At 36.7% G+C, this 13,052-nt stretch overlaps 1 protein-coding gene across 2 annotated transcripts in view; it reads left to right on the top strand.

Moving 5' to 3' along the window:
• ZFPM2 (zinc finger protein, FOG family member 2) overlaps nt 1-13,052 on the top strand; it is a 460,096-nt gene that overhangs the window by 291,611 nt on the left and 155,433 nt on the right. For both annotated transcript variants that reach the window (XM_059165805.1, XM_059165804.1), the window contains one exon: nt 4,564-4,675. In XM_059165805.1, coding sequence (XP_059021788.1) covers nt 4,564-4,675 — 112 coding nt within the window. The remainder of the gene's footprint in view (nt 1-4,563; nt 4,676-13,052) is intronic.

The raw sequence follows: 13,052 nt of genomic DNA, 5'->3' as shown, positions 1-13,052 counted from the left end.
TTCAGGCCATTAGAGTTGAAGTGGTTTTCCGGTCACAGAGCCAGCCCACAGCACATAGTGGGATTCAGACTGAAGCCATCTGATTCCAAGAATGGTAATGTCCTTTTGGTTCCATCCCAACTGTAAGGCCAATGGTGAATCATGAAATACTTTGAATACTCAATTGTAGAAGTGGCTAATGGTGAATCATGAAATATTTTGAATACTGAATTGTAGAAGTGGACATTATACACCACTGTGTATATTTTCGTACTTGAAGACAAGAACAGTAAACATATCTAATGACTGTGGAATGACAATGTAGATTTGATGTTATTCCAACAAAGAAGAAGCTGTTTCACGCTTTTGAGTACTTTTGATAAGGAACTTTAAGTCTTTTTTTCTTTTTATTTGACTGTAAGTTGGTAAGCTCCAATACCTTTTGTATTAGTTTTCTATTGCTGCTGAAACAAATTACTATAAATTTAATGGTTTAAAATAACCCAAATTATCCGTTCTATAGATCGGAAATCCAGTATATATGTCATTAGACTAAAATCAAGATGTCAGCAGGATGCGTTCCTATCTGGAGGTTCTAGGAGAGGATACCTTTCCCACCCTCAGCTGCTGGCAGAATTCACTTCCTTGAGGTTGCAGAATTGAGATCCCAGTTTCCAGAACTCACAGTGTTCCTTAGTTTATAGCCTCCCTATGCCATCTTCAAAGGCAACAAAGGCAGATGGAATCCTTTTCATATGGAATCTCTTTGATCTACTGATCTGACTTTCTCCTCTATAAGAACTCCTGTATTTAGATGGGGCCTATCCAGATAATCTAGGAAAATCTCACCATTTCATGGTCATAAATTTTAATCACATCTTTAAAATCCTTTTCCCCAAGTAGGGTAACATAGTCACAGGTTCCAAGGAATTAGAGTATGGACACCATTAGGGGTTGTTTCTTTGTCTATCACAACTTTTATATCTACTCTCTTTCCCAACATATTGTGCCAACTGTATCCTCTGTAGGATGCTAATAAAATCTTGGCTTTACTTTCTTTATTTGTGAAATTAGGGAATTAAACACATTGAACTTTGAAGTTGCTTCCAGCTCTTAACAGTCTAGACTTGTATGAGTCCTTATGATAGAGACATGGGAAAGTGAACCTAATGATCAATGTGGATATTATTGTTATTTTCTATTCATGGATTTTGCTGGAGTGTAGATTTCATATAATCCTGGATAACTCCCTCCTTCTCACACTTGGTAATCTTCTTTGAAGTCAGTCAATCTCTACAAAAGTTGCCTTCTTCAGAAAGAAATTGACTTACCTCCTCAAAACTGTAATAACTGGTCCCTTGAGATTTTTTATCTACTTATTATTTACTTTACAGCTTGGGTATAGCTTTCAGCAAGACCTTGCTACATTTTTGCTTTTGCTTTGTTGGTTTAGAGTAAAAGAAATTGTTTTTCCTTGTTTTTTAATAAGTCAGATTCTGCCTGTGCCCAGGTGTAATAAAGGTTTTCAAGGTTTTAAAAGGCGTGATGCCTAACTTACTACTAAGAAAAGATATTAATTAACTAGTCTTATTTGTATCATTAAAATTAATTCCTTCAAATCCTAATTTGCTTATGTACTAAGTGGAGAAAATATTAATTCCTAAGTCCTAGAGTTTAAAAAAAGATAATTGAGGGGAAGAACAACATCTAACATTTAGTGCTCAGTAGCTGTAAACCACTGACATTGTTTTAACTGTAGTAGTACTAATAGGGGTGGAGGTGAACAAGTCACTCCCCAGTTTGCCCAGGAATTTCCAGTTTAAGCGCTGAAAATCCAGCATCCTGGGAGACCCTTCAGTCCCAGGAAAACTCAGATGGTTGGTCACCCCAGGGGTAGTGGTAGCTGGAGACGGAGCTACACATAGAAATGGGGTCCTACTTTCACCAGCTATTTGCCTTAGAAGAAATTATTAATCTTTGAATTGCAGGGTTTTGTTTGCTTATTTGTTCTGGTTTTTGGTTTTTGTTTGTTTTTTATCTGAGAATGGACATGAAGACTAAATAAGTCAGGAAAGTGTCTAAGAAAGTCCCTGCACAAGTAGCATACGTAGTAGCACCATATTCTTCCTAGTTAAACTGTCTTTACTGGTTTCCTTTGCCTAGAAATTTAAGCATGAAAGGTTTTGCCAGGTTTGAAAAGGTCCTTCAAAATATGCTTCTCTTGCCTTGCATTAACCCCAGAACAATTTACACATGACTTCATACTCCTTATCATGCTACTTTTTGCATTATATTAAACTTTTTCTTACGTATCTGTATCTTTCACCGAAAAAGATGCCCTCATATTCCGAGCACCAATCAGAGGACCACGATGGAGGTGGTTTGTATGTTCATAAATGAACAGAAGATTATAGTAACAACAAAATCAATTGATTTGCTTTACACTAAAAGAGTCCCTAAAGAACTTAAGTGATCAATATCTATTTTTCATATTATCTGTGGAAAATTATAAAAGCTGATCTACTGTGCAGAAATTTTTGTGGCTCTAAGAACTATGGAGCATGAAGATTTAATAAAAGGCATGTCTTTCCCATGAAATAACAGTACAATAGACATGGGGAAGGTGTCTGCCGTTGAATTCTGTTCTTTAAAAGTGGAAGAGAGAAGGTTTTAGCAATAAGACCATGAAATCTTCTACATGCCGGTTTATCAAAATGGTGTGCTCTCTCTTGTGACTTGTTCTGCGTACTGCTCAGAGACCTGCTGACCCTCATCTGTGGATTTACCTGTTTCTCTGGTAGTAAGAGAAGCTGGCAAATGCATAATTAAGACCTAATATTTAATTGGCTATGGGTCATTATCATTTCAGATTGAAGAAGCTTGCTTGTCCTCAATTCTGTTTTCAAACGGAAATAAAAATGGTCACTCAGACTAATAACCATAAAGATAACTTGATATCATTTTTGCCTGTTGTTAAAAAAAGATGTAATATAAAATTGCTTCTTTCCTCTAGGGCTTTCACCTAACCATCCTTAGAAGACTGTCCTTTCAGAAACGATTTCTATAGTTTGTTACTAGGAAAGTTTCTCTGAACATGTAAAGCACCAGATAAATGTTTGCCAAATATTAAGATATGTAGTTGAAAAATTAAGAATTTGAAATGAATCAAAATATGAATATAAAAAAAATTGTAGGCTAGTATTTCTCACCATCTGTTTTGCCATCTCTTTCAACATTTGAAATATTTTTTCAGATTTCTTTTTTTTTTAATTTATTCATCATGGTTGATTTTTTTTTCATTAAACAGTATGTTTTATGGTTGTTCTACCTCTTATAATATAATTGATACTTCAGGAAATGACTTAACATTTATCTTATGGCTAGTTGTCAATATGGGTTTGCAGCTAACAATAGATCCGTGTCTCAGACGCTATCATTGTTGTCATTCAGCGGGTGAAATGGGTTTTCCAGATTCCTGAGGGATTTGAAATAACCAGATTACGTGGAACTCCTCAAGTGAATACTTATTAATGCCAATTTGGGAAATTTGCGGCAGAGTCTCCAAAATGAGCTGAGATCTCTTTGGCAGGATCATATCTAGGTGAAGATTCAGTCCAGAAATTACCTGGAGACACTTGCATTGTAGTCTGTGTTGTGGTTTTGTGATATTTGATATACAGACATGGTCTGGTGGGTGATAAAAGTCTGAATGCCGGTTCACTGTGACTCGTCCGGAAACAACAGTCTTGCTAAAGCTCACTTGTCTCCTCCCCAGTTTACTTCCTGCCCCGTTTAACGTAATTAAAGACAAATAATTTGGATGCCAAACAGCCTAAAAGGATGAACATTCTGAGCCTTATATTTAAAAGGCACAACTGGAAATATTTTGTTAGAACTAGGGCACAAGTGTCCCTGCTTTGTGTGCTTCTCAGAGTGAGGGATGTCACGCTTTAGTCGCTCTGCCTCGGAATTTATTCACGATCCCTCTTTTATAGTCTTTCTGGAGACCATGTACTGTACGGTGAATCATTAGCATTATTATTATTTCAGTTACCGTCAGACTACATATCCACACCCAGCAGAGGGGTTGGGTAGATTTCATTATTCATTCGACAGAAATTCCTACTCTAATATAAATGTTGCTCAGGATAGAGCTTTGAAATGGATCCTGATTCTTTAAATTCTTTCCTGTCTGTTTCAGGAAATAGTGAGATCCTGTTGATAGTAAAGTACAATGTGTCTAAAGTTCACTTCTAAACACTCTGCTCTTTGCAATGAAAGTCATCTGCATTCTCTTTATAATTCAGAGCCGCAAGAGATCTGTCTAATCTTGGAGATCTGATCCAGTATCATTTAGGAAAAAAAAAAATCCTTGATAATAATTCTACCATTCAGATTAAGGAAAAGCAGTAAAGCCTTACAGCTTCTGTCGTCTTAAAAAGATATGAAACAGGGGAATAAGGACTTGGATTATGGTTTGGGAGATTTAGTTGTTTGTAAAAATAAAATGATTAGTACAGTTATTATTCAAGTTTTTAATCAACGAAAGCAAATGGCATCTGTTTGTTACCATTCTTTCTGCAGAAGACAAAGGCTCAGGTCCCAATGGTGCTGACGGCTGGTCCCAAGTGGCTGCTGGATGTGACCTGGCAAGGAGTGGAAGACAGCAAAAACAACTGCATTGTGTACAGCAAAGGTAAATGCAGGATCCTTTCTCTCTCTCTTTGCAAGTTTTGGAAGCTGAGCAAGGCCGCCCGCACCAAGTGAGCTGGAATGGGAATGCAGAGTGAAACGTGATCCACTCTCTTCCTTTTTCCTTCAAGAATCTCTCTAACCTGCGTTTCCAGCAGAGCCTATTGGGCTTTTTCTGTACAGGATAAGACAGAAAGTGGTATACCATTAATGACTTAGCCCTGCACACAGTTACCTAACCCTGTATTTGAGTGGCGTGACTGGTACCTTCTTTGCTGTTAGCTTTATTGCTGGCCAGTTTGAGGCGATCCCAGGTTCCTCCCTCTGAGACATTATCTACAGAAAGTAAATTCCTTTTGAAATTTAGCAATCCATGTCAAGGTGCTTGCTCCAGGAGGCGTTGCATTCCAGCCCCATCCTTGAAATCACTTGTGATGAGGATAGCTGAAAGTGAAACACCACAAAGACTGAGAATTCTTCCCCATGGTGATTTCTGAAGGGCAGGAGGCAAACAGGGGAAGAGGAAACCGATGGCTTGCAGAGTTTTGCCTTTGATTTGCACAGTGTGACATCAGCCTAGACCTGTCATCTAGCTACAACCTGGCTACAAAGGAGCCGAAGGTCCATGCTGGCACTCCCAGACACAGGACCCTCTTCGTGTGTGGTGTGGATTTGGGCACTTTTCTCTACATTCAAGTTATGGGCCCCAGCTCTGTACTCTTACAGTGAAATCCCTAATAGCGTCTCTTCGTAAATATTGCAAAACCTTGGGCTTCTCATGTTTAATTTCTTTTAGCTTTCTTTTTTAACCAAACAGACCTACTGAGATCAAAGATTTACTTGCACATTGAACCTAGAAACCATAAAAAGCATACAAGGGAACAAGCAAATAAGCACCCCTATCAATACATTAACATATAAAACACTAATCATAACATCAAAGACTCTTAAAAACTTGCTAGAAACAATTACAACTTGTTCCTATAATCATTACAATTTGTACACTTATAAGAGGATTGCCTTTAAACTACCATGAGCCTTTGAAAGTTGAAACACCGGAAAGAGGGAATTTGCAAGTTAAAAAAACAATCTGCACACCAGGATCTGATTATATTGCTTTCCCTTCTATAATTGCTGGTCCCGGACCCACTCATTTTTTCTAACCTGAAATACCTGTGGTAAGCTGGTGGGAGCTTTTAGTGGGAAGGAAAGTGTGATTTTCCCAGGACATTGTCCATATGATCTATCAAAGCAGAAGGGAATGGTATAGCGAACTAGTTGACCAGAATGCAGAAATACAAAAGAGGCCTTGGAATGTAGGATTAATTATGAGGAATAAATTTTGGTTATACAGTGTCTTATCTTGGTGATGGCAATATAATATGGAGGAACCAAGAGAAAAGCTGTTCTCTTGTCATAATCCAAACTCCATTGCATTTTTAAATCAGCCATTCTTTTGGGAGCAATGATTGTTAGATTGTTACCTATAAGTAAAGAAATATGGTAAAATTCCAATTCCATGTCCAGTGGAGTGCATTAACTTGAATATGTTTATGTGTTTTTTATCATGGTTGGCTCTATAGTAAGTCTGCGGGCAATGAATAATTTGGAGTAATTTATGGAAGGTTACTAATTAATTAACTCATAAAGCATGCATTGAGCCCAACTACATACTAGCCTATTATGTAGATACTAAGAGCCGCCATTACTAAGCCTGGCTGAATCCGCTCTGTGGTACTTCTCTACCAGATTGTATGTTTTTCTCTCGTTGATCTTCATCACGGTGTTTTATGATCATTATTATATGGGTTCAAGAAAAGAGTAAACAAAAGTTAGAAAAAAAGGGGAAAAGTTAGCTATTAACTTCTGGCAAAAGGAAAAAGTGATAAATTAGCTAGTATTGCCTGCCTTTCCAATCTACTCTCTAGTTACCGAGGGCAAGAACTATGTCTTCGTTAACCTTCCTATCCATGGTCTGGTGTGCTGCCTGTACCAAAAAAAAAAAAAAAAACACTAAATAAATACTGATGGCTGACCAGATAAACAAAGGATGAGTGGTTGTCAGAAACTGTAATAGGCATTTCACATATTCAAATGATGAGCCCTATGAATTCTAGCTATTTAATGCTTTTTAACTGACAAAAAGTAATCTGATATTGTTCAAATTAAGAACTATTGACATTGTGGTTCAGACAGCAGAGAAGGCAGTAAGTACTGTAGAGGCCTTATTTCATTTGATCTTCATTGAATACCTCCTATGAGGTAATTAATATATTACTCCATTTCACAAAAGGTGAAATTGAGAATTAGGTGGGTTAAGTAATTTGCCATTGTGCCATAGCTAGTAAAGGATTGGAGTGGGTTTCAAAGGTGCATTTGTCTAACTTAGGGTCTGAGTTATACATATTGAATAATTTCTTCCCATATGAGGCTTTCAAACAGCTCAATGACATAGGCAGTATTTTTTTCTTTTTTACATGGTTTGCCATTATGACTTAGAAAGAGAGTAAGGCTGTTCTTGGTCATAGAGAGCTGATAATGGAGCCAAATTTGAATCTGGGTCAAATTTGAATCTGGGTCTTAATCATTCCAAACCTTATGTCCTGTACTGTGAGACTCTGATTTCCCCCTGCCATTATTATATGATTAGTAAATTCTTCTAAATCACTCGGGTATTTATGCCTGGAAATCACAAAGAGTATATATTATGATATAGCGCTCTCCAATGCATTATACAGAATCCCAAGTTTGTTTAAAAAAGAGCCCTGTGACCTAATATTGCCTGTCATATTGGAAACTCACAATGCCTGTGGCCACTGATACTCTGAGAAGTTCTATGGTAAGACCCCTGTTTAATTCATTTGACCATATGACATCTATATATCTATATCTGTATCTATTTATCTATATCTATCTATCTATCTATATATATATATATATATATATTTTACCCTTTCAAGTGGACACCCTTTGGAATTAGTGTTCTGGGTAACACACTCGGAAAAATTCTCCTGTAAATTCATTCTTCTCTCCTAGGTGGGCTTCAGAGGCCTGATACTAATTCCTACTATTCAAATTGCCTCTGGAAGGAAGGAATAGCTCACCAAGGCTATAACTCAGAGTACTGTGAATACCTTGATATGCTGTGATTGTACTAGGGATCATCTGAGTCATGGAAAATATGACCCCAGGAAGCACTCCTATCAGGACCCCGTGGATTCTGAGTTTGTTGTCTTCAAAGGCTTACACGTATGATAAGGTTCCTTAAAGCAAAAGTGTTTTGTAGTTGGAAGGTTTTGGTGATTTAGATTTAATCAGGATTGATTTGGACATCCATAAAGTGTGAGGCATTTTCACAATATATATGTTATTTATTATTTGGGACTGTTTTCAACTGATAGAAATCCAAAGGAAATTGGCTTATCAAAAAAAAAAAAAAAGAAGAAGAAGAAAGAAAGGGAAAAAGAAAGAAAGATAGAAAAAGAAAAGAAAGGGAAAAAAGAAAAGAAGAAGAAAGAGAAGAAGAATGTGTGTATCTGTGTGTTGGGGGTAGGGGAAGGGTCATAAAACTGGGAGGCTAAGAATGTTCTAGATTTCAGGAACAGCTTAATCCAGTTGCTCAAACTTTGTCCCCAGACTGTCTCTGTTTTCTGCCCATTCTTTCTTTTCTGGGTTTCATTTTCAGAAACATTCTCCTCAGGTAGTGGGAAGCTCCAGACTTATTCTACCAGGACAGAAATTCCAATGAAAACAGCTTTTCTGGGCTTTGGTTAGGGTGCATCACATACCGATCCTTGACACAATTAATCACAGTGCTCTCCCTGGCAGACTACAATCATCCTTAGACTAGAAATAACCCCACATGGGCCAGTAAGAGAAGAAATAGTTCCCCAAATGAAACCAAAGTGCTGCTGACAGATACAAAGGACTAGTTGCCTGATGGGCTAACTTCATGCACTTAGGCACAAAACGTAATTCCTAATGTCTAAGAAGTACTCACCGAAGATGACAAATAAATTCCTAAAGCCAAAATTGCATTTCTTTATTTTGGTTTCTAGCTAAGAACCTACATTACTTATGAATTCTGTGCCAGAATCATTATTATAGGACCTGGCTATCTGAGAACATATCACTACCTATTTACAAATAGAATGTAAAATGCGTACGTGTAGCATTTTTTAAATGCCATGACTGTGAAATTTTTGATATCATTTTCTTATGGTGTGTTATATAGGCCACTTAGTGTATAACTATTCCCATTTAAGAGGCATACTTACTTCTTAAAGTATTATTAAATGTGAGCTAATAGCAAAATTAAATATAACTATAGCTTTCATTTCCAGGGTATCCATCAAATAATTATTATAAAATTATATTATATCAGTGCTATGTGACAGGCTGCCATCATCTTGTTTCATCAAAGTAAAAAAGTATAGTATTTGGCATTAATATTGTAATCTGATGTACTTTTTCCCTGCCTCGACTACCCCCTGTCATTCCAGAAAGTAATTAGCTCATCCAGACATTGATGGACCAGACTTGTTGGGTCATCTGTTTTTTGCCATTATTCTCAACAGACTCCAGATAATTCTAATTTCCTTATCTCCAATGGAAAAAGACTGGAAAGCACCATGCTGAAGCTAAAGAGAGGATGCTGGGGGGTAGGATTAGCAAGGTCTGCCCACTAAGTCCTAAAATCCACTAATGCCTATTGCGCATCGGAGGCCGACTTTTCTATATACTGCGGTGTTCTTTACTTCATAGTGTTTGCAGAGTACGGTGACCTTTCTCACATCTTAAAAGTAAATAGGTTCCTTCGGGTTGTTTTTGTTTTTGTTTTTGAGTACTCAGAATTAAGCCTTGATGCGCTGACCTTGTGGCTATGTTCTTCAGTTCAAGTAAGGAATAATGAAGTTTTCCATGGAGTTATCATTTCAGAGTAGACACGTTCTCTAGGTTTGGGTACTAAGAGAATAAACATTGTCAATCAAAAGAATGGAAAAGTATCAGTGAACCCTCACTCCCACCTTAACCACAGATTTGTTTTTATATGAAAACATAATATCATTGTAAAAAAAAAAAAAAAGCTATTGCTGGTATGTGACTTTGGGCAAATCACGTAGCCTATAAACCTTGATTTCCTCAGCTGTGAAAATGGAATAGCCATGGTTATGTTGGAGAATTTTTGAGAGGCAGAACCTTGTAAACTTAACTGTGTATATTATAAATATTATATTGCTAATTATCATATACTCAATCCAATTTGCCCTTGTGGACATGTCAGTACAAACTTAGAGGAAATGAAACCAGGCTTTTATGTTGGTATCAAGCAAGTGTGCATGAAAACATGCCATCTGATGCCAGATTTATAGCCCCGGATTCCAAAACTCTCATTCAGTTACTGTTGAACTCACATCACAGTGTCTGCAGAGAACGGTCTTATAGAATCAAGGGCCCAACACCTTTGCCTGAAGATGTTACTGGGCTTTTTTTCCTTGAACGCATGGCATTTTTATTTTTAGTGGAAGTCTTAGGTAAAGTGTCTAGTATCAAGAGGATAATGATTAAAAAAAGATGATAATGATAATACTCATACTAAGACTGTTAGTATTAATATAATATTAAGCACTTATTCTACACAGATGTTAATTTGCATACTGTACCTACATTTTCTTATTTACTGTTAACAACAGGCTCATCATGTAAGCAGCAATATTCCTACTTTACAGATGAGTAAACTGAGGGTTTAGATAAATAAGTTAAGTAAATAATCCAAGGATCTTTGGCACATACACGGTGAAATTAGGATTCCATCTTGAGCACGTTAACTTTCCATTTCCAGTTATCTAATGAACAGAGTTCTGATGCTGCCCTTCGCTGGGCCCAGGCTGCAGGTTATTGCTCTTTTTCACAAATGTGCATCCATGTCCATCAGCAACTCTGTGTTTTTTTCCCTAATTCAGTGGTGAGCTAAAATACCAGTCACGGCAAAGCGTTGTGCTAATACCTCCTGCTTTCAAGACCACAGCGATTTAAAATCACGTAGAAGACCAATCTCAAAATCATCTCAGGGTTCTGATTTTGCCTGTTTGCACAAATGTAACCAGGCAGTGAGTTCATTTAAGCTTTGATGGATTGTCTATTATGTTCAAGATCCTATACTAGACACTGTTGAAATAATGCAGAAATTCTAATAGACCTCACTTGGATGAGTAACTTTCTGCACACTGACTAAATTGATCAACTTTTCAAAAAACAAAGATCTTTTAGTGTGAGGACTCTTGCAAAGTCTGGATGATTTTCCACCTTCAAATAGTGAATCTGTTGCATGTTGCTAGAATTTTGACACAACAGTTTTGTCTAACGTAGCAGCAAGTTTTCAAAGTAGCCTGCAAGTTCCTGTTCGTCTTCACCTAAAGGGCCTAATATTATGTAAATAAGGAGCTGTTTTTAAACGAAAAAAAAAAAGTGTGCTTATATTTTAAGTGTTTATCTGACCATTCTGTCATTCACAGAAAATATACAACTGTCATCTGGTTTTATGGTATTCTTAAAAGAGGGTGGGTGCCTGAACCAAATATTTAGCAGCGGGAATTATAAAATCATAAGGCGATTAAGTTAGCTAGTCGCGGAATTCCAATATTGCTTTTTAAATGACTTCAGGATATAGGAGGTACTAAGGTTATTATCTGTTATCAGGAATACAGTGGAATTGTACAACTGGATAATAACCAAACAAACTGACACAATGTAAAATTACATTATCAGTGTGTTAAAACAAAATTGCGCCCTAAAGGAGTCCACATGCCAGCTCAGAGCTGCAGTGTAATTATGCTTAACTCTGATAATTAAAATACAACGGAGATCAACAGAATCATTTTCATTAAGAAAATTATTAATGATGGTGGTATAACAGTAATTGATTGCAGAGCACCACAGGATAACGTGATGCCGAAAACCCAACATGTTTCGTGAACATCTGAGGCTCTTTCTGGTTATGTTCTATGCGAAGGAGGGATGTTTGGAGGAGCGAGTCATTTATTGTGCCTATTCTAGGAACCAGTGATTGTAAAAATGGCTGCTTTCGAAAACCAGCATTTGGATTCAAATTGTCATTTCTGAGGGGTTCTTAAGGTCAAGACAAGTGACCCTGCCAGTGACTATGTTAATTTACAGTAGGGCTGGCTGTTGCAAATGGTGGAATGACGGCACCTTCAGCAAATGTCAGGCATTTTGTCATTTCCTTTTCTTCCTTCAGGTCTACAGTTTTTACAATTATGTTAGTGATTTACTTGGGTTATTTCAGTCTGGGTCTGATTGTACTGACTAGTTTGTGTCCTTCGTTATTACTAATGTTGGCTAGGTGATGTGAGAAAATACACTTGTTTTCATATCAACATCACTATGAATTTCTTTAATTAAATATTGGTAAATAATCCTGCATGAAAATACCATTAATTACCTTAGTTAGATGTGCTATCATATATTGGAGAAAAAAAATATCCTAAACCACCCTGAACCCGTAAATGAATGAAACGTCTTGTCTCTTAGGGGTAAAAACCCAGCCAGGATGTTGGCCAATGATAAGAACTAAGAATATATCAGTTTTATAAGTATAAAAATGAGAAATGAAGAGTGGGGTCTTTTGAGAGGTGACTCACTATCACTCAGGGATGTTAGCTTGTCATTCAAAGAGATGCCAATCTTGAAAGCTACCCCAAAAGTATCTGACAGCTAAAATGAGGGACAACTCTTTAGGGCAGATTTTTTTTTTTTCAGAGTGAGCTACTTGACTACTTTTTGAAAACAGTGGATTATGTAGAAGAAGAAATTATGTTATAATTCCAAATGAAAAAGGAGAATATAATGCTTTGTTCCTAGTATGATTATGATTATAATTATGTTTTAAAAAAATGTCTATGTAGAGAAACATACTTGAAAGAAATACCCTGAAATTATAAGAGTATTTCTGTAGAGGTGGTCAGATTTGAGGAGGATTTTTTGTATCCTTCGTCTATAATTTTCTTCACATTATTTTCCTCATATAATTTAGGAAAAATATTTGCAAATGAAAATCATTCTTTGTCTTAACTACATTCTTGCTCTCCTTTTGATACAACTCAAATGAAAGGAACAAAGAAATCTTTGCCTTGCCCAAAAAATGTCTCTCATCCATAGAATTTAAATTATTCCTCAGTGAGATAATTATTTTTCTTTAGCATCTCTATGAATTTCCTAACACTTTGTGTTTCACAAGATAATTTTCTAAATAAAATAAAAGTAATTGACCCAATGCTTTTTGCATGATATGGCGTGGGGATCATGAGTGATACAAAAGGCTCTGAAACACCCCCACCCCGGCTTAAGGAACTTATTGAAGG

The sequence above is a fragment of the Mustela lutreola genome, chromosome 3 (assembly GCF_030435805.1).
Source record: "Mustela lutreola isolate mMusLut2 chromosome 3, mMusLut2.pri, whole genome shotgun sequence".
Taxonomy (NCBI): Eukaryota; Metazoa; Chordata; class Mammalia; order Carnivora; family Mustelidae; genus Mustela; species Mustela lutreola.
This window is presented reverse-complemented; position numbering and strand designations above follow the sequence as displayed.